General features: G+C 43.4%; 1 protein-coding gene across 3 annotated transcripts in view; it reads right to left on the bottom strand.

Moving 5' to 3' along the window:
- Positions 1 to 27642, bottom strand: part of LIPA (lipase A, lysosomal acid type) — a 30368-nt gene extending 2726 nt beyond the window's left edge. The window contains exons 1-9 of one of the 3 annotated variants that reach the window (XM_059662779.1): positions 27508 to 27642; positions 24348 to 24459; positions 22866 to 22983; positions 14166 to 14364; positions 12929 to 13038; positions 10997 to 11133; positions 6335 to 6481; positions 5720 to 5791; positions 57 to 128 (exon numbers count right to left, since the gene is read on the bottom strand). In XM_059662779.1, the coding sequence (XP_059518762.1) occupies positions 57 to 128; positions 5720 to 5791; positions 6335 to 6481; positions 10997 to 11133; positions 12929 to 13038; positions 14166 to 14364; positions 22866 to 22983; positions 24348 to 24458 (966 nt within the window). In that variant the 5' untranslated portion in view covers position 24459; positions 27508 to 27642. Of the gene's footprint in view, positions 1 to 56; positions 129 to 5719; positions 5792 to 6334; positions 6482 to 10996; positions 11134 to 12928; positions 13039 to 14165; positions 14365 to 22865; positions 22984 to 24347; positions 24460 to 24690; positions 24807 to 25190; positions 25416 to 27507 lie in introns of those variants that run through there. The other 2 variants (XM_059662780.1, XM_059662778.1) reach the window with 2 other exon arrangements.
- Between the last annotated feature and the right edge of the window lie 265 nt (positions 27643 to 27907).

Genomic DNA, 27907 nt, shown 5'->3' on the forward strand with positions numbered 1-27907 from the left:
GACTTCCTGGATGAGTTTGCAGGGCCCAATGTTTCTAAAGACGTTGAAGACTTTACCTGGTTGTAATGAACATAATTCCTGGCTCTGCTCCCCCAGTCGAAGGCTTGGAACTTTTGCAACTTAAAAGTCTAGAAAGAAGATAATTTGGACAAAAAGTTTATGTGACACAGATGTTTGAGATAACATCACAGGTTGCTAGAGTTAGCCATGCCCTCAGAAACCAATTGTACACCAATACTCAGGTTTAGTCTTCATTTCCAAACTGTAATTTAAAGTAAGTGGCTTTACTTTGCTCTCCTTTCCTAAGTGACTCAATTTCTCATTGTATGATTGGAAAACAGCTATTGTAGGACACAATAAAGCAGCTATAGACATGCTATCAATTATACAGGATTGGGGCAAAAGTAGGTTTACAGCTGTGAGTATGTAAACACAGAGCTTATTCTTATATTATTTATTAATTATTATTTTCTATACAAACAACTGTAAACCTACTTTTACCCCACCCTAGATCAGTGGTCACACTCACTGGATAAACTTTATGCTGACATGTTTTACTGAAATATAAATCTTAAACTTTTCAAAAAGTTAACTATCTTACTTAGGGAAATTATGTATATATATTACATACAATATATATAAATATACATGTATGTAGATTAGAATATAAATATTAATTATAAATCACATATTTATATACATTAATATAATCACTGTATATTCATATATGTATTAACATATTTCTGTATGCTTATATATAAGCTCCATATATAATCTCCATATTTTCTATATATTTACTCTACTTGACTAGTTCTATTACTTAATATTTTAATGATTTTATTGTTTTGACACTTTTTCTCGAGTACCAGTATCAGAATAATCACCAAATTGTACTGCACACCAGCACAATTCTAACTAGAGTCATGAAATAATATTGTATATAAAATTCAAATTATGCATAGATAGCATGATATAAAAGTATTTAAATTTTTAAATAATTCAAATTCACACCTCCTCTATACATATCCCCAAATTAAAAATATGTCAAGACTTAAATCCAAAATCAGCAACCCAAATGAATTGGAAACTGTTCAAGCTTTGTCCAGCAGGTGGCGTCTGGTAAAGAGGAAAAACATCCTCTGTGGGAACTGCTGTTGATTCATGTGAGGTTCCAGGTCTTACTCGTTGCCTAAAATTCTACTGCCTGATGTAATAAAAGACGGCGTGAGATTGGAAGCCACAGGGGATTTCCACAGGAGAAATGCTAGCATCTGCTTTTGCCCACGGTAAAGGACAGAGTTTAACTACCTGTGGCACATTTAACAAGCAGAACAAAGTATGGATGTACAGCACCTGCTAGGGCGTCTGTGCTCTAGCCCTGGCTGTCAGTGAAAAAATATCAGCGCAAGCTGCTCACCGCTGTAGACAGTGTACCGCTTTCTCACATATGTCTTTCACATTTACATAAAGCACCCTAGTGAGTATGGAACACACAGGAAAAACTTGCCTAGGGCTCAGACTGAACTTCTAAACTTGACTTTTGTGCCTAGCGTCATAGGAAATCTCAGAAGGAGAGGAATGCGAAGATGATTATTTGTAGTAACAAAAACATGGAAATAAGCTAAAGTCCAATCATAACCACTTGGTTATATACATCATGTTACATCAATAGACACACAGTATGCCACTTTTGTAAATACAAAGATAATAAACTAGAATAACATTTTAAAATAATACTAAGTGAGGGGAAAAGTCAGAAAATGAAAGTGAGCAAGCTCTATGGTTACACTTATATGAAAATCCTATGTGACCAAAGATCAGGAGGAAATACTTACACTTATTAGGATAGATGGATTTTAAAGTGACATTTTAAAAATTATTTTTATGTCTTGAATGGTGATAAAAATGTCAACAGGCTCAACTTTTCTAAAGTACAATCTGTATCAGAAATCTTAAAGATATGCCTCCCTCTGAACACTAAGTCTACTTCTACAACTGCACCCTAAGAAAGTAATGAAAGATCTTTAATTCAAGAATATCTGTCCCAGAATGGTTTACTATTGCAAAAAAATAAGCTATCGTAGCAAAAATAACAATAACAATTACAATAATAATAATGAAAATTCTATATAATAAAAGCCTAATATGCTAAGTGTCCGGTTGTCCGATGACTGGTCGACTGTTCAACCAATCAAAGCATAATATGCTAATGCCGCTCAAACGCTCACTATGATGTGCACTGACCACAAGGGGGCAGACGCTCTGACCAGTAGGTTAGCTTGCTGCTGGGGTCCGGCCTATCGGGACTGAACGAGATGGGCCGGACATGCCCTGGAGCCCTCCTGCGGTCCCTCCCCAGCTGGCCAACCTCCTGTGTCCCTCCCTGGCTGGCCAGCCTCGATCGGGACTGGGCGAGATGGGGTGAGACATGTCCTGGAGCCCTCCTGCAGTCCCGCCCCAGCCCTGCACCCTCTCGCAATCCAGGACCCCTTGGGGGATGTCAGAGAGCCAGTTTCAGCCTGATCCCACAGGCCACTTCCTTCAGGAGGGCACCAGAGGCAGGGCTCATGGCTGGCTAGCACTGCTGCAGCAGCACTAGCCTCTCCGGATTGGGACTGATTGGGCACGAGCCCACGGCAGGCGCAGTGGGGCCGGGATGAGCAGGAGCAGCAGGCAGCATTGGACTGCAGGTTTCAGCCCGATCCCTGCAGACCATCCAGAGGGGCCCCACCCATGCATGAATTCATGCATGAGGCCTCTAGTGTTAATAATAATAATTTAAGCAAAGGAAAACTGTCTGCTGTTACAAATATTTTAAAATTTAGTTATTGACCTGGAAAGGTATTTTTGATTATAGCAGAGACAGCTAATTGCCCATTCTTGCTTGCTTCCTTAATCCCCAAAGCTCTTGCTAAGCACATGGCCACCAGGGGAGGAACCACATCCCTTAAATGCTTCCTTCCTGGGGGCTGGAACACACAGGGGGGCAACCCGGCTCCCACCAGGTAGAAGGGGCAGCATGCCAGGAGTGGCAGAGCTGCAGTGCGGGGGAGCTGGGAGCCTGCGTGACTCCCGGGAGCACTGTCACACCCCCTCCACCCCGATCCCGTGGCACTGATGTCTGCACTGTATCATGAGAAACAAAAACTATTTTAAGGCTGTATGATGGCATCTCTGATTCAGCAACTTAAATATACAGCTATTTAGTTAAAATAATTTTAACGCATGCATAGTGTAATCCTACTTTTGTAATGAAACCAATTATACAGAAAAGAAAAAAAAGAAGATGGCACTGAGAGATTTCAGGACCTGCCACCACAAAATATGTTGCTTTGACCATTTTTTAATTATTGATTTAAAGGAATGTCAGAAACAGCAGATGCAAGGAAGATACACTGACCTTCCTTTGAAGCAAGATATAATATTCCCATGTGAAAGAAGCCACCCCTATGCCAGAAGGAAGAACTGTTTTTATTATCAGAGATGGAGGGGAGGCCTAGAGAAATCTGTACAAAAAGACCTGGTTAAGCCCTGCTGGTGTGGCTCAGTTGGTTGAGCATCATCCCATGCACCAAGAGGTCACAGGTTCAGCCCCCATTGTGGGCTTGATCCCCAGGAGGGGGCATGCAAGAGGCAGCCAATCAATGTTTCCCTCTCATCAATGCTTCTATCTCTGTATCCCTTTCAACAACAACAACAAAAAACCTGACTAAAATAACTCTTATTTCCTTTAGTCTCCTATTTATTTTAGTTACTTTTCCACGGTTGCTATTTGTTCAACCCAGTATACAAGCACTTGGGCCTAGTCACTTCTGTGGGTCTTCATTTTTCTTGTGAGGGCTCCCATGTCCATGTAAATAAAATTCGTATGTTTTTCTCCTGTTAATGTCTTATGTCAGACCCAGTCAGAAACCCTAAGAGGGCAAAGGAAAACGTTATCTTCCCCTGATATACCAACATACTACCAGTAGTTATCCCGGGTAAGGGACATGTGGGTAATTTATTTTCTTCTTTGTACTCACATGTATTTTTAAACTTCATAATGAACACATACTACTTGTATGATTTAAATTATACTAAATGTCTTTTTACAAAGTTTTAAAGACCCTACCTAATGTACATTATTTCTTAAGCACTAGGTTTCAAACGATAGAGAACATCAGAATCACATGAGGAACTTCCTAAAATGCAGATCTCAGGGACATACCTCCAGGAATTTGAATTCTCAACAGGTTGTGGGTAGGCCCAAGAGCCTGAATTTTTTATAGCACCCTAAGTATTTCTGGACAACACTGTAAAGATAGGCTAGGACCACCCTTCTTCAAATCGGACTGAGTTCCTGGGCTCTGGGCATGGTCAGTGAGGGTGTTAAAGGAGGCTTGGTGGGGCGTGGGGTGGGGCAGGGGCAAGGGATCTCCAAAACTTGTCAGATTTATAAAGAGAATAATATCTTTAAACTAAATTTAAAAGCCCAGTAAAGAACTATGTTTTGGATTGTCAACTACTATGCTGTACACCTGAAACTAGTACAAAATAATATTGAATATAAACTGTAATTGAAAAAAAAAATTTTAATTTAAAAAACATATTTTTTTTAAAAGTAGGAAACATTAAAAAATAGAGTTCCATGCAAAAAAACAAAACAAACAAACAAACAAAAAACTATGTTTAGGAACTGTTTTTATAAAATGGAATGTAATTATTTAAACAAGAAGTAAACTTCTGAATGTTCTATGAATAAAATGACCTTGTAGGGCACCCTCAAACTCCCACCATAGGAACCCCCAAACTTCACACTTGAATCGTAGCCCTCACAGCCTGCCAGGGCCCAGGCCCCGCACCTTCAGCAGAAGCCTTCGCCAGCAGGCACCCTGGCAGCCCGTACCAGCGTGTCCTTGGCAGGCAGAGAGTGGCAGCCTCTGGGCAGCAGCCCAAGGAGGGAGAATCAAGGAGAAGGTCCTACGAAACAGCTGCACAAAGCAACGCTTCTTGACAAAGATGACTCAGCGAACAGAAGAGCAAAGGGCAGGACTGCCTTCCGCAGTGCATCTGGACTTCGGAAATGTTCATGAGGCACATTCCAATGTGGTTAGCGCCTAAAACCACAATGGGGCCCCAGAGCCGGGCTCTGAGCCTCAGTCTGCGGCCTTCGACCCCGGCCAGCTGCTAGATTAAAGGGGCTGGGACAAGAACAGAAGCCTGGATTGCAGCCGATCCAAGAGCTCTTCTGCAGACCTGGCGCGTGGTGGAGGCCTGCCACCCAGAGGGGTGGAGCAACCCTGTCCTGTAACTTACAGCAGGTGGTCTGACAGCCGAGGCTGCCTCCTTCCCAGGGGCCCCTGAGCCATGGGGCCTGGGGGGCAGCTGTGCTTGGCTGAGGCGTGTGACACAGCACACGTGGCCTGCAATGGTCACTGACCTGGGTAGTTCAGCAGCTGCCTTCAACTCGGTGGGCCATCCTCCCCACAAAAGTGCACTAAACCCTGAGGTGACAAGAACTGGGCCTTTTTAGAAATTATCCATTAGGTAAGAGGGTAGAATATGTGCCAAAAGGCAGGGGTATTTGGTGACAGGGTACATAAAGAAAACAAATGACCATCAACAGAAACATGGCTGAGGAGAGAAGCAGGAAGGGTGGGCAGAGAGGTACGTCATGGGATGCAGGGCTCTTCCTGACGCTGATTTGACACAAACCCCACTGCCCTCCGGGAATGCCTACCTGGCTCCAGTGTATCATGTTTTGCACGGACGTCCCAGCGGGAGAGTGTGTCACATACACAGACATTCTAGACTGCAAAAAGAATGTTGAAATAAGGAATTTTAAAAAACAGTGTTAAGGAGGCATTGATAATACACAAATTTTGCACTTCAAAGCATTAAAACCCACAGAGCCACCATCTCCATGATATGATATTAAGAGCAGAAAAATATTCTTTGACTACAAATATGTCATAGAAAAATATGTATAAACACACACACACAGAGTATATGGCAGCAACAGGGTAACCGTGGGACTGTATGGGTTGAGATAACTGCTCATTTTTATTTCCTTCTTCATGCTTTTCTGAATTTCCAGAATTTTATATAACAATTATACCTTACGTTTATCATCAGAAACAAGAACATTTAGTATCACTTTAAAAAATTCACTAGCGTGTGTGTGAATGACCATTCCAAGCTTAAACAATTATATAATTTTTAAAAGAAACAAGTCACTAGAATAAATATAAATGTCATTCCTACCTCTCCAGCATGCTCCAACACAAATAAGCATATTCACAGATAAAATAAAATCGTTCAAAGTTAAAGCAAGTCTCATTATAAACATACATACCATATTTAAATTTCTCTCATTAAATCCACACAGAAGGAAAAAAGCATTTCCACAAAGCTCTTTCAGAATGACATGGTTGCAGACATGCAGACTCATCCACTTCAAAAATGCATTCTGGGGGAGAAATTCTCTCTCCCCAAATAAATCCTGCAAAGAAAAAGAAACCCAAGAACACCTCAGCGTTTCATTCTGCTACACGGGCCTCCGTGACCACCTCAGAAGCAGAGACAGGAGAGAAGTGGTAACCAGTGGAATCTAATGAACAAAAGAAATTGATGAACAAAATAGAACCAGAGACATGGAAATATGGAACAGACTGACGAATCTCAGGAGGAAAGGGGGGAGGGGTGGAGAAGAGATTAACCAAAGAACTTATATGCATCTATGCATAACCCATGGACACAGACAATAGTGTGGTGAAGGCCTGGGTGGCGGGGGTAGTGAGGAGGCAATGGGAGAGGGGTGGAGGGGGTCAATGAGGGGAGACATATGTAATACTTTCAACAATGAAGATAAATTTTCAACAAGAAGAGAAATGGTTACCAGTGGACATTCAAACTAGGGTACCTTAGCAATCTGTTTACTAAGGCAACAGCAGATGTTACAGATGTGCATTTAAAGTTTCAAATGAAGAAAGGGAGGCAGAAAATCCAGTAAATTTGCAGTGGACTTTTACAGTGGGAAGGGGCCTCAATGATCACTCATCCCAGGGCCATCTCAAATTTCACTTGACTTTGATGAATTGGTAGTGACTTCCGAGAAAGAGTCAAAACTGTGATTGATCAGCAATGGGCACATACATCTAATCTGATTCCACTGGCCAATGGCTGCCCACTGCCTATTGTTTTCTTTCATACTTTTTTTACTCTTTTTTTTTTTTTTTTAATCCTCACCTGAGGACATTTTTCCATTGATTTTTAGAGAGTGGAAGGGAGAGGGAGAGGGAGGGAGGGAGAGAGAGAGAAAAACATCAATGTGAGAGAGACACATCAATTGATTGCCTCCCACACGGACCCCAACCAGAGCTGGGGATTGAGCCTATAACCAAGGCACATGCCCTTGACCAGAATCGAACCTGGGACCCTTCAGTCCGCAGTCCAATGCTCTATCCACTGAGCCAAACCGGCCAGGACCATACTTTTTCTTATTGTGGTAGAACACATAACACAAGATTTACCATTTTATCCACTTTCAAGTATTCAGTTCAATGGCATTAAATACCCTCACGTTGTACAACCAGCACCACTCTCCATCTCCAGAACTCCCTGGACATCTCAAACTGAAACTCTGTCCCCATTAAACAATGACTCCCCATTACTTCTCTACCAACATGCTTGCTTCTGTAAATAAAATTTATTGCAACACAGTCACACTCATTTCTTTACACTCAAATGTTTCTCTGGCTGTTTTTATACCATAAGGGCAGAGGTGAGTAGTTGCCAGCAGAGACCATTATGGCCCACAAAGCCAAAAATATTTACTCTCACAATCTTTACAGAAAAAAGTCTGCCGACTCCTGGTCTATATCAGTGTTGATCAACGGCCGCCAAACCTGGCTCAAGTATTTCTGGGACAATCACTATGATTCCTAATCCCAAGGCAGATCTTCACGTACTTCTGCACCAGGAAATAAGAAAAAGATCTTCCTTACATTGAAGCCAAATTTGTTCCCTTACAACTTACACTTTTGCTGATGCCTACCCTCTGGAACAGCGGTCGCCCACCAACCGATATCCGCGGACCACTGGTGGCCCATGAGGTCCGAAAGGTTGGCAACCGTTGCTCTGGAAGGTCAAGCAGGAGTGAGAAATTCAAATCCAACAAAAGCAGTTTTATGGGGTGAATTGTGTCTCTCCCTCACCTCCCCCACAAATCCACTGAAGTCCTAATTCCCAGTATCTCAGCATGTGGCCTTATTTGGAGAGAGGGTCTTTACAGAGGAAATCAAGTTAAAATTAAGTTGTTAAGCAAGCTGACCGGTGATCTGATAGAAAGGGGTAATCTGGACATAGACACAGAGGGAGATCTGAGCACACACAGGGAAAGCACACACATGTGAAGATAAAGGCAGAACTTGGGGTAATGTTTCCACAAGCCAAAGAACACCAAGCAAACCACCAGAAGCCAGGGCGGGTCATGGAACAGCTTCTTCCTCACAGTCCCAGTAAAGGCGTGTAAATGTACATGATAAAACAGCACGTGCAACAGGCCACCCTGCCCTGAGTGATGGCTAGGGAACACTGAGAAGAGGCAACCTGGAAGCTATGCACAGCCTAATGTGTGCAACTGCTTTGTGGTACAGTGTCCTTTTTACTCCCCCCAAAAAATCAATTATCAAGATTTCCATGTTCAATATTCCGCTTTTTTTAAATGAACTACTAATTTAACTTAAAGCATGGCATAGGCTCTATTCAAAACTCTTAGGGCAACTGTGGTCTGCTACAGCCTGCGATCTGTCTTCTCCAAGGCAACCAATGGATACCTAAAGACTGATACCAGGACTCCTTGAACTCCCTTTCCTCCAGATTAGTCACGCTAATATTAGCTGGGGAGAACCAGGAAGTAAATACCACGTGCAGATAAGGTCAAGGGTCATGAAAAGGCATCATTTTCTAAAACTCATGGCTCTGAGTCTGCATAATAGTCACATGTAATAAATGCATATATGTTTGAGGTTCTCTACTAACAACAAGTTAATAGGATCAGTGACTTAAATCAACAAGCCGAGCTCTCCTTTTGACTAACAAAGGAGGTTAAGTTGTCTTGCACTTCAGAACTGTCACCCAAACACTGCTGTGGCCAACTCCACTGAAAATTACTGCAGAGCAGGACAGCATTACAGGAAAAGGAAAATTCACCTGACATGGACAGGCCTGCTCCTGTCCACCCTGATGTCTTCTAATACACACCTTTGTATTCTGAGAAAGAGTTGTGACACTCAGCTTTCATGGAAGTAACATAGTCTTCCCAGAACAGCAAAATTCAAAGGTTTCACTCTTTCACTTTGTCACGCTCCAGGATATTATAAAACACTAGTGTCTGGACCAGTAATTCCTAAATACCAGTCTCTTTGGCCTGCATGAGAAACATATAGGGTACAGATCCTAGACCGCACTCCAGATTTAACAAAACACCATCGCCAATGTGGGGAGGGGAGTTTGTGTGTTTACAAAGCTATTAAATCACAATCTCCAAGAACTAAATTAAATTGAATGCATTCCTATGACACAGCAGTTTCAGTTCTCCATAAAAATAAAAACTAAAAGGTACAAGGATGCAGCAACAGCAAATCAGCAGCAAACTTAATATCCACCACAGGCATCTGGCAGTTCTTTATCAATGGAAAACTTACTTTGCAGCAGTTAAAAAGCATGTGGTAGAGTTTTATGCATTAACATAACAGCTCTTCAAGAGTGGAAAGTGTAATCTGCAGAACAATATACACAGTTGAATACTGTCTGTGTTAAAACAAAACAGTCTATGTCTCTCTGGACAGAAAGTCACACACAAGGTCTGTAGGAAGAGACCCTAAACCAGTGATGGCGAACCTATGACACGCGTGTCAGAGGTGACACGGGAACTCATTTTTTTGGTTGAGTTTTCTTTGTTAAATGGCATTTAAATATATAAAATAAATATCAAAAATATAAGTCTTTGTTTCACTATGGTTGCAAAGATCAAAAAATTTCTATATGTGACACGGCACCAGAGTTAAGTTAGGGTTTTTCAAAATGCTGACACGCCGAGCTCAAAAGGTTCTCCATCACTGCCCTAAACTGAGCACTGTGCTTAACTATGAAGAAGGCACGAAGAGAAGCTACAGTAAAGGACACTTTATCTGTAATATTCGAATTGTCTATAATGAAAATTTTAATAGTATTACCCAAAGCATTATAAATTAATTTGGTTTGAGGAAGCCACATCTTATCTGCATATCTGGTCACCTATGCAGAGAAACCCATCTTATTTGAGAGTCAGATTCTAAGCTCAGAGTACAGGCTGTATTTCTTATGAAAGTCTCTTAAATGGCCAGTAGATGTGCTCTTCCTGATTTGTAGTATATATGCCTGAATGGGATTTCATATCGGTGTGTGTTTAAACGTGTCATACACAAAAATATATAATGCATGCTAATGGACCATCTGGCCTCAGCTGGCTCTCAACTCCTCATAAAAACTGCTTCCTCCTTGAATAGAGCTTGGGGTCACACAGCTCAAGGGCTAAGCCCCCACGAGGTTACTGGCTTGTGTTTAGATCACCCTCATTGTGGTCAGGGTCAGGCATGTATGTGGGAAGGATGCATTTCCTTCTCCCACCTCCTGCCTACTCCTCTACACACTCACTGCGTAGAATAAAAGGCAAGTCCAAGAGGATTAAGCTACCTTCTCCCAGACTCTCTTGTGCTCTCTTTGCATGATCCGTGGATATCTGCACTGATATGTTAACTATGAACATGGGCCTCAGGTGCAGAATTAATGATACACCTTCCCTGACTCCCCAGGATCTGGAAGTAGGGATAAGGGGGAGAGAAGAAAAACCTTGGAGAGAGAAACCCCACTTTCCATTGGTCGCAAACCATAAAGGAGAAAAGCACAAATTGTCCGTCTAATGGCCAATTCTTCAGATCTGGAAAGGAAATTGGGGGAGGGGTGGGTTAAGTACCTTAATGAGAGGATCTGGAAGTAGTCCTAATTTAGCTAGAGGGCTACTAGCGAACTCGACTGAAGCCACAGGACCCAGAGCAAAAAACATCTTAATCTTTTTGGCCAGCTCCGGGATCTGTGAAAATGCTATAAAACCTGTGGGAACAAAAGGAAGGTAACAGGAATTTGATCATCTGAAATTTTTTCTGATAAAGCAGACTGTCAAATTACAGCGGGAAGGCTGGGGAGTAAGAGATCAACCGAAGGACTTGTACGCATGCGTATAAGCATAACCAATGGACACAAGAGGGGGGGGGCGGGGGGGGAGGGGAGGGGGGGTACGGGAGGCCAGGGGAAGGTCAATGGGGAAAAAAAGGAGACATATGTACTAGTATTTGTAATACTTTAAACAATAAAATAAAATTTTAAAAAAATAATAATAAGCAAGGGCAGTTTTGTGTGATACCCTCTAGTGGCAACCTGAGAGACATGCAGGCAAACACTTGAAAGGGATCCTCTGAACTATGTGCACAGTTTGACTAAACTAGTAAATCAAGTATTTGTTAAGTGCTTGTTTCAATTTTTCAACCTAATTATGCACTGGAAGAAATCTTCGTTGCTAAAACCAGATGTTTCCTGTTCCTTTAATAATGTAAACCGAGCCCCTGAAAGATTATAGTCCTAACAGTTTGGGAGGGCCCCACCAAGTCCATATTCCTAAGAACAATTTACAAAGCCATTCAAATAAATTAGCAATGACTCAGAAATGACTGGCACATGGAGTGTGCCCTAGCGTTATAATACCTCTTAGCGTTCTTTCAGGTCACTGCTAGCCTTAAACATGGCTTTAGAATGCTACTTTAGAGAGCAGTGGGGCAAAGGGCATTCAGTAGACAAGTCAAGAAATATGAATGAAGAAAAATGCTTAACTTAATGAGTAAGAAAGGCAAAAAGATATCCACGTTACTTTTTGAGTATGTGTTCTAATGAGACCATGTGACATGAACATAAAGATATTGGTCACAGTAAACACTAACAGAGGGAATTATTCAAATTATGGAACGGTTCCTAGTCCCTAATCAGAGGAACTCTTCTTTGCTAGAATTATGGGCAATTTTTATTTTCTTTAAACTTTGCTCATTTTCTATTTTTGTTTACAATGAACACATATTACCTTTGTAATCACCACAAATAAAAAATGCATATGACTTTTAAAAACTATTTATAAATAAAAGTGTAACAGCATCGGCAAGGTAACAATGAAACGGGATGATTTTTGCATATCTAGTAACAAGACTACATCTTTGTAGTTAGCTTCATTCCACTGAACTTTAAGTCAGTGTACTTTCTTGTTTTCCTTTTAAAAGTCTTTGCACTTATGAAACTTGTTTTCCACCCTCTCACATCCCCATGTTGCTTAACTAGAAAAACACGTAATAGGCTGTGGCTTAATACCTTTAAATTCAAGAGAACCATGAAAAGCATGGTTTATCCATTTATATTAAAGTCTGAATTTCCAGAGAGGATAAAATATTACCAAAATTCTTTGCCCTATTCATAATTTCTGCTTGGTAATAATAATAATAATAATAATTATAATTATAATAATAGCTAGCCCTAGATGGTTTGGCTCAATAGATAGAGCGTTGTACTGCGGACTAAAGGGTCCCAGGTTCGAGTCCGGTCAATGGCACATGCCCAGGTTGCGGGCTCGATCCTGAGTTGGGGGCATGCAGGAGGCAGCCGATCAATGAGTCTCTCTCATCATTGATATTCCTATGTCTCTCTCCCTCTCCCTTCCTCTCTGAAATCAATAAAAATATATTTTAAAAAATAATAATAATTTTAAAAGTCTATTTAAGCTAACATTTTTTATATTTCACTTTTCAGAACAAGTGTAAACTCTGTAATAATACATTATACCAACTTCCAATCTTTATTATATACATACCTATTGTAGTGCCTTGAGAATGACCCACATAATACACTTGTTGTTGGCCAGTTTTATTCAGAATGAAGTTAATTGAAGCTGGTAAGTCATACTTTGCCATCTCATCATAACTGTAATCCAAAAATGGAACTCTTTCATTGAGACATTACATACAAATGCAGCACACACAAATAGTAACTGTGCAGTTTGATGACTTTTCAAAAAATTGAACCCAGCTGGGAAACCATGGCTGAGCACAGGAAACAGAACTCCCAGAACTGCAGAAATCCCCTGAGCCCCTTCCCAACCGTGCCTCTAAGGGTAACCATTATCCTCATTTTTTTACACCATAAATTAGTTTTACTCATTTTTGAACTTTTCTATAAATGGGACCACAGTATGTATTCTTCTGTATTAGGCTACATCCAAACTGTCGCACATAGTTATAGGCTGTTCATTGGGTAAATAGACCACACTGAATTTGTCCATTCATTGTGAATGGACAAATTGGTAGGTTCCAATTTTTCACTCTTACAAATACAGTGACACGTCACTGTACACGTCCTTGGTAAAGCTCTCCTTCTTGCATTTCACGTCCTTAGGGAGGCTCCGGTTTTACAAATGGGAAGCCAGTCTGGAGGATCCGTAGCCTGCTCTTCTCTGTGCCTGATATCAACACAGCGCCCGGACCCGTGGACATGTGAGCGCTCGTCATCAGGAGAAAGATGAGCCAATTGTTGCCACTGCTTATGATGTACCAGGTTCTTTCCCTGTCACCTCTCCTTTCATCCCCCAATAACCTTATCAGATAGGTATTTATTATCCCCATTTTACATGGAGAAAACTGAGACACAGAGCGCTTATAGACATGCCCCGTGTCACACAGTGATTGGCTGGTAGAGCCAGAAGTAAAAGAGAGAGGAGGAAACTGTGTGGATATAGAGTCGTGACCATTTGGAATGTGTGCTTTTGAAGGGAGGAAGAAGGTTCTGGGACGCAATTTACCCAGCAGCTCCCACACCACCAGGAATGTCAATATCACTAAAAATTCCTACTTGAATCTAATTCTTAAATGTGATCACATATTTAAAATGTACCTTGTTGCTGTTTATTAAATTCCTAAAAAGGTTTAAAACATTTCACGGTCCACCAGTCCCTTCTCTCCTACGACCTTGAGTTACCCGTCTATCTGCCGCCCTGGTGTCTGCGTTAAGGATACGAAGGAACTAGACGCCTGTCAAGATCAAGCCAACTCTACCTGAAGGCCCAGTATTCGTCCTGAAAAACTGAAAGGGTCCTGTGTTTCCGGGACCAGGTGTTTCCCCTGCTGTTCCCCATCCACACGTCGAAACCAGCATCGGCCAGGATGAAGCCCAGGCTGCTGTTGGGCAGGTTTGTGACCCAGTTGCTTGAATCTGCCAGCAAGCCGTGCTGCAGGAACACCACTGGTTTGGGACCTGAAAGACATTTATGTGTCGGAGCTAGCAGCACCTCGCTTCTAAACAAGCGTGAATCTTAAAGCAAATAATGAAATAGAAATAAATGGAAATATTAAGGTAGCCACGCACTCCTATATAACATTAGTAAGTATATATTTTTTTAATAGCGTTGGCAAGGTAACAGTGACACGGGACTATTTTTGCATATCTAGTAACAAGACACATTGACTTAATCATCAAAAAATTTTTAATTTTTTTAAAGAACTCATGTAATGTTTCTACACTTTGTTCCAGTAGATTTCTCAGAATGCATCCTAACAAAACAAACCAAAAGAAAAATATCACACAGACACAAATTCATAAGTATATATAAACATATATATTCATATGTGTGTACAAACATATATATATTTATATGTAAATTTATCTTCTACTCACCCATAACTGAGACAGTGATATAGTAGAAAAAGCAAAGATTTGGGAGTCAAAGAAACCTGACCTCTGGCTGCTAACAGTGTTAAAAGCATCCAGTCATTCATTAAACCAGCATTTATTAAGCACCAACTATGTGCCAAGCAGCCTAACTATATGCTGGGGACCCCACAGAGAACAGAAATAAGTGAGAGAGAGAAACCTCACCGTCATGGAGCTGACATCATACTGACCATGAGTTTTAGCATCAGACCCTCCTGAGTTCAAACCTGTCCTCTCCTAGTTCTGATGTGCATGTTGGGCACAGCATATCAACATCCCCCTGAAATTTGTATCACCCCCTGCAGCACGGAAATGTAATATGTACCTCACAGGGAGTAATGAGAGATGAGATACTATATGAAAAGTTCTTAGCAAAGCGTCTGACACACAGTTGGAGTTGAATAAACATTAGTTCTAATTATTATTAAGTTCCTTAACCAGTCTGAGTCTTAGTTCCTTAAAGAGCTGTTAAGAGGAATGAGTTAGATAATTAAGTGTCTGGTACAGTGGTGTCTGGTACAGTGACTGACACATACATCAAAATGAATAAATAAGAACTCCCTGTGCCTTCTGCCCATCTACACTAATAAAAGAGAAACATGCAAATTGGTGTCACTCCACTACACCCACCAGCTAATCAGAGTGGCTATGCAAATTAACCCAAAAAAAGATGGCAGTTAATTTGCATACGCAGGCGTGGAGCGAAGACTGAAGGCTCCAGCCAGAGTGAAGACTGAAGACTGAAGAGGCTTGGCTTCTCCGCTGCAAAGCCAAGCCTCGCTGCGGTCACAGTGGAGAAGCCAAGCCTTGCTGCGGCTGTGGCCAGAGGGGAGAAGCCAAGCCTCACTGTGGCCGGACCAAAGGCCTAGGTCTCAGGTGACAGAGGAAAACCAGTGCCCGCAGTCAGGGGAAGGAAGGCCTATTGTGCGAATCTTCGTGCAACGGACTTCTAGTTCTTTATAATAGTGAAACACTTGAAATAAACTAATGGTCAAGTGGACAAATAATTCATTGCAACCTAACTGGTGCAATAATTAAGCTATTGCCGAAACCGGCTTGGCTCAGTGGATAGAGCGTCGGCTTGCGGACTGAAAGGTCCCAGGTTCGATTCCGGTCAAGGGCATGTACCTGGGTTGTGGGCACATCCCCAGTAGGAGATGTGCAGGAGGCAGCTGATCGATATTTCTCTCTCATCGATGTTTCTGACTCTCTATCTCTCTCCCTTCCTCTCTGTAAAAAATCAATAAAATATATTAAAAAAAATAATAATTAAGCTATCAACGAAAGGACTGTAGCAGCACATAGCCTTGAAGGGGGGGAAGAAGAGTAAAGTACAAAATTGTAGTTTACTTTGTACTACAGCTAAGCAGCAATGCTGTATGCAAATGAGGGATGTAAAATATCAGCAAATAATGAGAAGACTGATTCGTTGAATACTCAGATGGGAAGTGAACTGACAAATTTTTCTTTGTGTTAGTTGGATTTCTTTTCACCTTGCTGAGAAAAGCTCATTGAAATAATAGCTAGCTGCTATTGTGTGCTTATAAGCTCTAAGGTACTGTGGTGAACATCCCGTGACACTGGTACTATTCCCATTAGCAGAGAGGAAACTGTGGCTAAGAGAAGTCAAGTAACTTGACCACTATTGACTGAGAGCTAGTAAGTGGGAGAGTTGGGATATGAACCCAGGTATGTCTGATACCAGGGTCCATCACTGTCATTTCTTTGCTATAGGAAAGGAGGTTAGCCAGAGAGAAGTCGTTCTAGACCAGTGGTCGGGAAACTGTGGCTCGTGAGCCACATGCGGCTCTTTGGCCCCTTGAGTGTGGCTCTTCCACAAAATACCACATGCGGGCGTGCACGTACAGTGCAATTGAAACTTCGTGGCCCATGCGCAGAAGTCGGTAAACTGGCTCTAGGAGGGCTGGGGACTGAAGGGTAGGCCTAAAAGCATCTTGGACCAGAGAGGGCAGGTGACATTATCATGGTCACCTAAATAGCACAGAGTCAGCAAAGGGAAGCAGCCCAATGATGACCCATCACAGTGCTGCCTGCTGTGATTAGGCCCAAACGGGTGGAAGTGAGGAGGGGATTGCTCAGGCTCCAAAAACCAATCTGCTGAGTCCACAGTCTCCCGAGAGGAAGATGACCGGGTGAATGGGGAAGTTCCTCCTGCCTCCCAAGCCACTGGCCTTCTCTGCAGGGCAGTGTCTGGTCAGGCCTCCACTGGTCAGGCTCTAAAATGGTGTGAGAAATCAGCTGAGGTGCAAGGACAAACCAAAAGAAGAACAAGGAGGAGATCACAAAGATCAAGGCGTTGGCATGAAACAGACCTTGGTTCTTACTAACTATGAAACCCATGTAGCATTTACTCAAGGTCCTTTTCTAAAGTGGGAATAATACAGTGGCTGATACACAGTAAAGCTCAATAAATAAAGGCTCATAAAAATATTAATGAGCGTAAAAATCTAATAAAATAATATTAGAACAGAAGTCACAGGCAAGAGGGTGAGAGAGAGAAAGAGAAGGAAGAAGAAGCAGCAGAAGAAGAAGGAGGAGGAGGAAGAGGAGGAGGAGGAGGAGGAAGAGGAGGAGGAGGGGGAGAGGAGGAGAAACAACAACACTGCTGGCTTTGAAGATGGAGGATGGGGCCAGAAGCCAAGGAATGCAGGCAGCTTCTAGTTGCTAAAAAAGGCAAGAAAACAGATTCTCCCCTAGAGCCTCCAGAAGGAACACAGTCCTGCCAACACTTGATCTTAGGCCTTCTGACCTCCAGGACTATAGGATCATAAATTTGTGGTGTTTTAAGGCACTACGTTTGTGGAATCAGCTACCGCAGCAATAGGGAACTAACAGAGTTGGGGACTAGTTTTTACCCCCATTTCTCTGATAAGGACTCAGAGGCACAGTGTGACTAAGCAACCTGTGCATAGTTGCACCATCAGCAATCCCGAGCTTGGGCTCAGAGGCGGCAGTGTGCCTCCTGGGCCTAAAGAAGAGGAGGCCTGGCTCCCTGTTAGTCTGGCAGGAGCTCGCACAACCTAAATCTTTCAGGAGTTCTTAGAAGATAGGCTGTAAGTGGCATAAGGGTTCCCTCTCCTCGGCAAAGATAGGTTCTCTAGACAAAACGGCACCAAGGACTTAGCTCACGGTACATAAGCCTTCCCACCACTTCACAGTGAGTAATGCAAAGTCAGAACCGCCCCACACTTTAGACCTTTCTGCAGCCATCTGTGGGACTAAACAAGTCAAGGAAGCTCGACACCCAGCAAAGTAGTCCTCGGCTTGCGCAAACCCAAGTCCAAGGGCTGGGTCAGCCATGCCTTTTGGCTTTAGATCACCAAAAGCTTTGGGGCCTGGAAGGCTTCCTGAACCTGCCCCAACCACCTGAGATAAATCCTAGAAAACGGTTGATTAACAGCTACCGATTATGCACACAGCACTTCATTTCTCATGAATTAAACTGTTACAAAAGAGCTATTAAGATCCAGCCCATGTTAAAGATAAGGTAACTGATTCCTGGAATCAGAAATTAAGAAACCTATCCTAGAAGGCTTGCCTAGTAGAGAGCCAGAATTGAAACCCAAATCGGCCTCCTTCCAAAGCCCTTGCTTTTAACTTCTACTCTAAAGATTCATTAGAAAACAGAAATGGTGGGGAGAGGAGGTATGCTTATACGTACTCCAGACATTCCAAAGCAAGCCAACCGCTGTTTCCCCTGCGTATCTAAACCACCTGGGGACTTAGAAGATAGACATTTCTGGCCCTGCTTCTGATTTAGGGAGGCCTGAAAATATTTATATTTGAGGCACTCTCTCGGCTCTTCTGATACAGCCCATTCAGAGGCATGTTCAACATGGATTCATCTAAAGGGGACCCTGTCCAGCCCTCGAAGGGCAGCCCCTGAGTCTTTGCCAAGGCAAAGTTCACAGTGCCCGTCTGTGCCCACTGAAGGCAGCCGTTCATATCCAGAGCACCATCCGATACACACAACTTGCAGATAATGTCGGTGCTTCATTTGATGATTGTCTTATTGGACAATTTATTTCCCAATTAGGCAAGGAGTAAGTATGCCTTGTTGCTGATTATTTACTTTAGTCAAGGCCTATATGGCTATCCTTTTTTTAGCCAAATAAAATAAGTATTCTGTCAGGAGACTTACTTGCTCAAGACTTATTACACAAGGCCATGTTCTCTAGTTTTAAAGAACACTATCTCAGATTGGCTGGCCTGCTACCCTTTGACCTGAAACAAATCTCGTTCCTTCTTTGAACTTGGCTGCCTCACCTAGTAAAACGAGGACGTTGACCTGGAACACAGGTTTTCAGCCCGCTGGGCTCTACCTTGGAATCCACAGGAGAGTGTGTTCAAAATGAAAGCTCCCCAAAACCTTCACCCAGGCAGGACGCTGAGATCCTTCCGGCACTAACATCCCATGACCTTCTGGAATAAGGCCGAGCAGATAAAAACAGAACCACTTCCCTATAGATGATGAGTTTCTGAATTTCAGTTCCCTTATGGAGTTAGTGCCAAGCAGGGGTAGCTCAACACCCAATAGAGAAGTTTGCTTGACATTGAGAAACAGCCTGCACTTATTTCACAGATCGCCAAGAGCTTCCCAAACAAGCGTGCGAAGCTGCCCTAGTTAGTAAAGGTTTGACCAGACAGGCAAATGATTGTCTAAACCAGGGGGTTCTTTACTGGGTCCATAAACTCACTACAAATACATACAAAATTTCTATGCACACCGGTGTCTTTTATTCTACTAGAGACAGGCCCGCTGCCTTCATCCAGCTATGTATCCCAGTTCTGAAGACTGCCCTGATTTCACTGTCACTCGGGCTGACTGTGCAGAGTTGACTCAGGCATCTAGTTGTGGGTTCGATCCCCAGTTGGGTTGCCGCTAGTTGCTTTAAGGGATACAAAGATGACAAAGACACAGCCTCAAAAAGTGGCTGAGGGAGCGAGGATGGGGAGAAAGAGGCACAAAACTAAGTCAACCCAAAGCAAAATAAGCAAAGCACCTGCAGAGGGGGGTTAGCCAGGCACTTGGCAGTCCAGAGAGAGTGTGTGTCCTTCCTGCTTAAGCAATCCAGGAGAGCTGGCAAGGAAGCTGCACTTGGAAGGATGAGAGGAATTCTTTGTAAATACATATAAAAATGAAGATGGTAGGCAGGGTGGGCAGAATTCCAGGGGTTGTGTTCACCAGCTGAACTCCAGGGGACTTTAGAAAAAAAGGAAATAACTCAGTTGGATTTGCATGTCCAAAAGGAGTTCTTTGATACTTTTAACATAAAATCATAACTTCGATTATATCATGCATAATTGGGCTATGGAGCCTATTTAAACCTGTGCAGTTGATAAATGATGAAAGTTCCTTAGGTAACGGGTAAACACAGCTGGCAACCCACAGTTCTCAAGCACTCCTCGTGAGCCTTGTGAAAGAGGTATTCTAGCCCTGACCAGTTTGGCTCAGTGGATAGAGTGTTGGCCTATGGACTGAAAGGTCCCAGGTTCAATTCCAGTCAAGGGCATGTACCTTGGTTGGGGGCACCTCCCCAGTGGGAGGTGTGCAGGAGGCAGCTGATCGATATTTCTCTCTCATCGATGTTTCTAACTCTCTATCCCTCTCCCTGCCTCTCTGTAAAAAAAATCAATAAAATATTTTTTTTAAAAAAAGGTCTTCCCTTATAAAAAAAAAAAAAAAAAAAAAAAGAGGTATTCTACCCCATGTTACCAGGGAAGATACCGTACCCACCAGAGCTTAGGACTGCACTGGCTAATTCAGGGAGTTATATCCATGGTGAACGTCAAAGGCCTACTGCTTACAGAATGGGGGCTAACAGTACAGACAACAAGAGAGAAGATGAAGGAAAGGTTCCTGTAGATTGCTGACTGGTAAAATCATTTAATTATGCCTGGGCTCTACCATGTTTAATCCTGAAAAATTACATAAGAGGGGTGAAAACAGGGAGGCTGGCAGAAAAAAGAGCAGTTGGCATGTGTAGAGGAGCCATGTGGCTAAGCCCTGTGATCATAAAACCTCCAAGAATCTCCAGATGAGGCTCTACATGTGCCCAGAGGGGACCACTGTGACAGGACTGAAGGATGGTCTCCAAATGGCTGTAAACTCGGGACATGGCGGCACCACAGTACAGCCAAAAAGCTGAGGGAAAAACCCTTTAAAAAGGGTAATAGGAACAGCTTCACTTAGCCCCCATAAATGAATAATGTTTCAATGTTCCTTGTAAGGACTTATAAGTGGCATAAGTCATTATACTATGGTGTTCTTTCTGTATTAAAAGCACTTTTTCTTAAAAGATAAAGCAGACTGAATTTTCATATTCCTGTTTCAAAATTATTTCTTTTTTTTTTTTAACATATGGGAAGTCTTTAAAATGGACCTGGCTGAAGCCTCTCTCCAATTCTGAGCTGAGTTCAGGCATCCAGTTAAATGGTAACGAGAACATAAGGTAGGGTGACAGTGCCCTGGCCGGGTGGCTCAGTTGGCTGGAGCATCATCCCATGCACCAAAGAGGTTGTGGCCTTGATGCCAGGTAAAGGCACATACCCAGGCTGTGGTTTCCATCCCCAGTCTGGAGGCCTGCAGGAGGCAACCAATCAATGCTTCTCTCACTCAGTGATCTCTCTCTCTCTCTCTCTCTCTCTCTCTCTCTCTCTCTCTCTCTCTCCCTCTCTCTATCTCAATTTAAAAAAAAAAAAAATTAAAGAAGATAAGGTGGCAGCCTACCAAAGCGAAGGAAGGAATAAATTGAAGCCACATCACATGAGCAGCCTAGAGAGGACCTGACAGCCTCTTGACGATCGGAGTCAGGAATGATTCTGCAGTTTCCCGTCTAGGTCATTAGGAGGGCAATGGTGTTATTAATAGAGGAGGAAGTCGGGAGAGGAAGCTGCATGAAAGAGAAGACGACGCGCTCTGTGTGAAGCATCTAATAAACTCTGTCTATTTGGCTTAAAGGAGCCAAAGGAACACCACTGACCACACTCTCCTGCATGAGCGCAGGGCGATGAAGAGCCTCAGCCTTAAAGCAGGGGCAGTGCTCCGGGAAACCACAGATTTCCTTCCAACTCCCCTGCCCGCTGAGCTTAGCTCACAGCAGGTGCTGTGTACACACCACTGATCCCCTACAGGAAGGCCTCTGCACAACAGAGGAAGAAGGTGGGGAGCTCATGCTAAGGCCAGATTTAGGGTACTTTCCATCTCTGTTCCCCATTTTGAAGGCCAAGGGTACCCACTGCTCTACACACTTGCCAACACAAGAAGAATATAGACTGTAGCCCATAGAAACAGAGAGTGGGAAAGACTGAAGGGGAACTTGGAGGTTATTCCAGCCAATCGGCTGTTTTTACAGAGGAAGAATCCAAAGCCCACAGATGTGAAACCACGCAAGCACTTAGGGGCTGACCCAGACCTGGCACTGGGGTCTCCTAGCTCTTCTTCCTACGACCTGGGAGCAATTAAGAATCATGCTCACTTTCCTCATACTCCAGGGCACAGCACCATCCCCCACAACAGCCGTGATACACACAAGTAGGGCAGGTGGCACAATTTGCTTAATTGCCATATGGACAGAGAAGCCTGGGAGGTAGTGATAAAGAAAAAGAAGAGGAGGCACATTCTCTAAGCTTGTTTTTACTGAGGATTCCTGCATCTTTTAACAATGACTCACCTACTAATTACATTAGTCAACCCACCACTTTTAAGAGAAAACATATGAATACATATTTTCCTTTATATATGGAATCTGAAATCAGTATACAGGGTTTACTTAAAAAAAAAGAAAATAAGGAAGAAAACCAAGATCATATGATCTCTCTGGAGTAAAATATATGTTTTGTGTGTTGTGAGGAGGAGGAAAAATAGAAGCCCTCACAATAGCTCATTACTCATTTCTGTAACATGTTTATTAAAAGGAAGCTTAACAGTAAGTATCCATACGACATAAAAATCTCAAGAGGTAGAAATTAAATTTCTGGCCAAATTCCAAGCTTTCCTATCATGACACAGAAAACACCCATACCTTCGTCAGAATGGTTCTTCCTCCCGTGAGGGATTCGGTGGAGGCAAAGAATATACCCATCTTCGGTCTCGACTAGGTGTTCCTCACTAGGAAATCCCCAGTAAGCGATAATTTCACTCTACAGAGAAAACATAATAATTATAATGGAAATTCTACAGACAGAATCTGATAAGATCTCCCATATTTACAGGCAAAGGAGAAGACACAATGTCAATGACATTTTCCAGGCTTCACTTAAGAAATCAACTGTGGCCCTGGCTGGTTTGTCTCAGTGGTTAGAACATCCAACTGCAGACTGAAAGGTCCCGGGTTCGATTCTGGGCAAGGGTACATGCCTGAGTTGTGGGCTCGATCCCCAGTAGGGGCCATGCAGAAGGCAGCTGATCAATGATTCTCTCTCATCATTAATGTTTCTATCTCTCTCTCCCTCTCCTTTCCTCTCTGAAATCAATAATATTTAAAAAACAGTAACAAAATCAACTGTGATTGAAATTTTAGCTTGCTGCATCTAGTGGCACACCCACCACAAGAGTAAATCCTCCACTTGTTTTATCTGTGTGTTCTACACACAGGTGTTTGATTACATTTGGCATCATCATTCTGGCATGTTCTGCACCAACAGTGACTAATTTTATCATAGCTGTGGGCCTCTTTGTTTTCATCCTGGCTCCCAGGCACAAATAAACACTCTTCTTTATTTTATTTTCTAAATGTAACAGCTAATCAGGGCACATGCCCGGGTTGTGGGCTTGATCCCTAGAGTGGGATGTGCAGGAGACAGCTGATCAACGACTCTCTTTTCATTGATGTTTCTACCTTTCTCTCCCTCTCCCTTCCTCTCAGAAATCAATAAAAATATATTTTTTAAAAGAAATAAATAAATGCACCCGTTAATTATGTGATCTACCACTATTCTTATTTTAAGAGGTCCTCTCCTGTTTTGTTTTGCGGAGGAATCTCTGTTTTCACAATCCTTTATGCATAAATAAGGTATTTCCAGACTTTATTGTTTACTTAAGATTAAAAACTTTGACGTCTTTTAATTGCTCAAGGGGTTATTTTTGCTGGTTTGTTCTAACAAAATGTTTTTTGAGACATTTTGATTTTTGTATTGAACTGTGCTTCCCGGACATTGCTGATCACAATCCTTGTTCGGTGTATTGTAAAAGCAGCACTCAGTAACATTCTTGCAAAGTTTTGACTTGTCTTTACTGTTCTTTAAACAAATTTAGTGAGACCTAAACATAATTTATCTCAGTAAGAAGTATATCGTTTTAACAATAGGATGCAATCTGCACAATACACCTCACCTCGGGGGAAGGTGTGGCGAACTGAATCTAAGATTTCAGAGGATATGAAAAGCACTATGAAATAGAGAGAGATTCGGGCTGGCGGCTCCACGTAGCCCACGTAACGGAACTTAAGAAAATATTTAACATCGGTCACATGCATCTTAAAAGCAGGTGACTCTGAGAAACTTACCACGTTCATATTTGTTTCAGGATCCACGACTGGCTGCTTCCCTCTAGACGTCTCGGAACGCAGGGCCCCAAGGGCCACACAGAACACCAAACCCAAGAGCCACATTTTCATTCTGCACGAAACAGCCTATTGTTATTCGTCCCAGTTTCATTACACATCATTATGCTGATAGATTTACGTCCCCATAAAAAGTTCAGAACCAGGTTTAGGGCAAGTAAACGTTGGGTAAAGGGTAAATAAGAAACAAGTCATATCTAGAAGCCAAAAAAAGGAATTCTGTTTTACTAGGAAACCTCCCCAGTAGCTACCCACAGTTAATATGTGACCTAGCACACCCACTCACCTCTTCACCATGAAGTTAAATAAACTGTTCCTGGAGAAATGGAGGAATTGGAAGAATGTAGGCCGAGAAAAAGGAGGATCCTCAAAAGTCCCGAGCCTGTTAACCTCCCACGTTTTCCTCCCTAATTGTGATTTAAAATTTTTTTAGTTTGGCCCATATTAGCTCTTGCCACACACCCCCCACCCCCATTTACTCACTTCCATTCTTGCTCAAAATTATATGTCAGCATTCAAATTCACCACCCCAGGGGAAAAAGTGAAATAAAAGAAAAGATCCTGCAAGAGAAGCAGAGGCAAAGAAACCGCCCCTCTCTCCTTCTGAGACCCTCCAACCATCAACAAAGACCATCTCCCTTCTGGCAGCGGTGGGCACAAAATCACGGCATGGCAAAGACTTGGGGATGGATGTTAAAGGCAACGTGAGGTGACTCTCCCAAGGACACCCCGATGGTTAGAGGCAAGGCCCAGGCCTCCTAGCTTTTTTAAAATAAATATACTTACTTATAAGGATCTATGTGTCGCCCTAGCCAGTTCGGTTTGGCTCAGTGGATAGAGCGTCAGTCTGCAGACCAAATGGCCCCAGGTTTGATTCCAGTCAAGGGCATGTACCTTGGTTGCAGGCTCCTCCCCAGCCTGGGCCCTGGTCGGGGCATGTGCAGGAGGCAACCAATCGATGTGTTTCTCTCACATCGATATTTCTCTCTGTCTTTCCCTCTCTCTTCCACTCTCTCTGAAAATCAATGGGAAAATATCCTCAGGTGAGGGTTAAAAAATAATAACAAAGATCTATGTGTGTATGCCCATACAAAGACTTGTACAAAAATGTTTATAACAGATTGTGTATAATAGCCCAAAACTGGAAAAACCCAAATGCTCAAATGAGTGAATGAATAATCATATTATGGTATATGCATGCTAGTCAGCAATACAAAAGAATGAACACAATAACATGGATGAATTTCAAAATAATTACAGTGAGTGAAAGAAGCCAGCCCCCCCCCCCAAAAAAAAAAACTACATATGATTCCATTTATATAAAACTAATCATATTGATTGAAAGTCTGAGGAAAAGGGGGGTGAAAAGAACAGGTTACAAAGGAATATGAAAAGGAAGCTTGTGGGGGAGTGATGGATAGGTTTATATATTGAATTTGCTGATTTTTCACAGGAATGTACATAGTCAAGCTTATAAAATTGTATAATTTAAAGTATGTCTTTTTATTTCATGTCAATAATACAATACAGCTGCTTTTAAAAGACTATGCTTAAATTGAGTACAGGCATATCTCAGTGATAGTGCACATTTGGTTCCAGACCACAGCAATTCAGTGAGTGTGGCAATGGAGCTTTCTTTATTCTGCCTGGAACCAAACACAAAAATATCTCCAAGGTAGGCCTGTATTCCATGAATCTTAAGAAACTGGTTCCTAGGAGATTGCAAAAGTGGACTGACACCTTCTGTGGATGCAGTTCCTACTGGTGCTGCACTTATTTCTACAAGCAGTGGTGAGCCCCGACCTTGTAGGCAGGGGGGCTGTCATGTTGGGGTCTACGTGGGAAAAGCAAGCCTACTTGCATTTACTCAAAAGCTTGTATTTCTTCATGGTGGTTATAAGGGCTGTGCCATCCTTGGCTACCTTTTATCATAAATACAACCTCCCAAAACTCCATTATTACTAGGGAGTAAGGGGAAGGTTGAAAAGAAAAAATGAAAGGTTGTAACCGCAATTGAAAAAACAACGAGGCATCCAGCAGGAGCTGCTGCTCTCCATTCAGCACCAACAGACCTGGGACCAGCTGTCTCCAGGTGTCTCCAGGAGGTAACCGCTGAAGCCACTCAAGGAAATAGCGCCCAGCTAACTTTCCTTCCAACACGACACTAAGCAAGTTTCTCAATCACGTTCTCAAGTGATTCTTGCAGGGATGAAGGCTGACAGGTGTAAACGGAGAGTAAAAGCCCTTTTCAGGGAGCATTCCACAGCTGGACACCCAGTGCTTTTCTAGGCTCCCTTAGCAACTTTCCCTCCGTCCTTTCCATATTGCAACAATCCAATGAAATGTTTGTCTGCCTTCATTTCACTCCAGCCTGAAGCAGAGTGGGTGTCTGATTCAACTAGGACCCAACCAAGTGCCACTCACATATCAGATGCACAATGCAAATTTTGCAATATGGGATCGGGACAGTCCAACAGTTCAGTGGCTGAAGAAAAGCTCCAAAACAGCTTGCCACGTAGGTTTATAATAATAATAACAATAAAAATATCTTGCTATAGGGTCTTGGGACTTACGATGTTAATTACTCTCCTACCAACTTTATGCAGTGCCCTTCCATCCTTTTTTTCGGGAAACTGAGGTTCACCCAAGTTAAGTACTGAGAGCAAAGTGACAACTGGCTAAGTAGTGTCGCCTTAATTTTCACCAGGATCAATGCCAAAGTCCACCTCGACCAAGCTCTGAGCTAGGTCGGGCAGGCTGCCTGAAGGAGCTAACGGGGCGTAGAGGAGGAGGAGGAGGAAGGGGAGCTGGGAATCAATAATCAATAAGCATCGCAGTCGGAAGGCTCTGGGAGTCGGAGGACACCGGGGAGGGCGGACAACTTCAGAGGGCTCCCTACTCCTGGCCACTGGAAGTGCCTCAGGCCACCTGCTGGTGCTCGGGCAGGACTCGCGGGCCGAGCGCAGAGGGTGCTGCCGCCGGCCTGCAGAGGCTCAGGGATGGCGGGACTGAGACCCGGGAGCCGGGCGAGACCCTCCCCGCGGACCGGCCCAGGCTGACCCGAACTGCCGCACCCGCACCTGGCGGAGCAGCGGGGACTCACCTAGGACGTCCTCCCGGGTCGTTGTGCAAAGCCGCAGTGCCAGCTCGCAGAAGCCGGGACTCTGGAAGGGGCTCAGGAAGGGGCTCGGGGAGGGGCTCAGCGGGGGCGGAGACAGGCCGACCCGAGGGCGGGCACGACCCGCTAAAGCTGCTAGCGCTGCGAATCGGAGCAGCGGTCAGTGCGGTGGAGACTCCGCCCCGCTGAAGGCCCCGCCCCGGCTGAAGGCCCCGCCCCGGCCGAAGGTGGAGACTCCGCCCCTCTGAAGGCCCCGCCCCGGCTGAAGGCCCCGCCCCCGCCGCCGTCCCGTGGAGCATGCGCTGTGGGCGGGCCCTAGAGGTGCGGCGGCCGGGCTCCACCTCCCAGGCCACGGCAGCCCCTGCTCTACCTGCAGGCAGCAATC

Source organism: Myotis daubentonii, chromosome 13 (assembly GCF_963259705.1).
Source record: "Myotis daubentonii chromosome 13, mMyoDau2.1, whole genome shotgun sequence".
NCBI classification, from domain to species: domain Eukaryota; kingdom Metazoa; phylum Chordata; class Mammalia; order Chiroptera; family Vespertilionidae; genus Myotis; species Myotis daubentonii.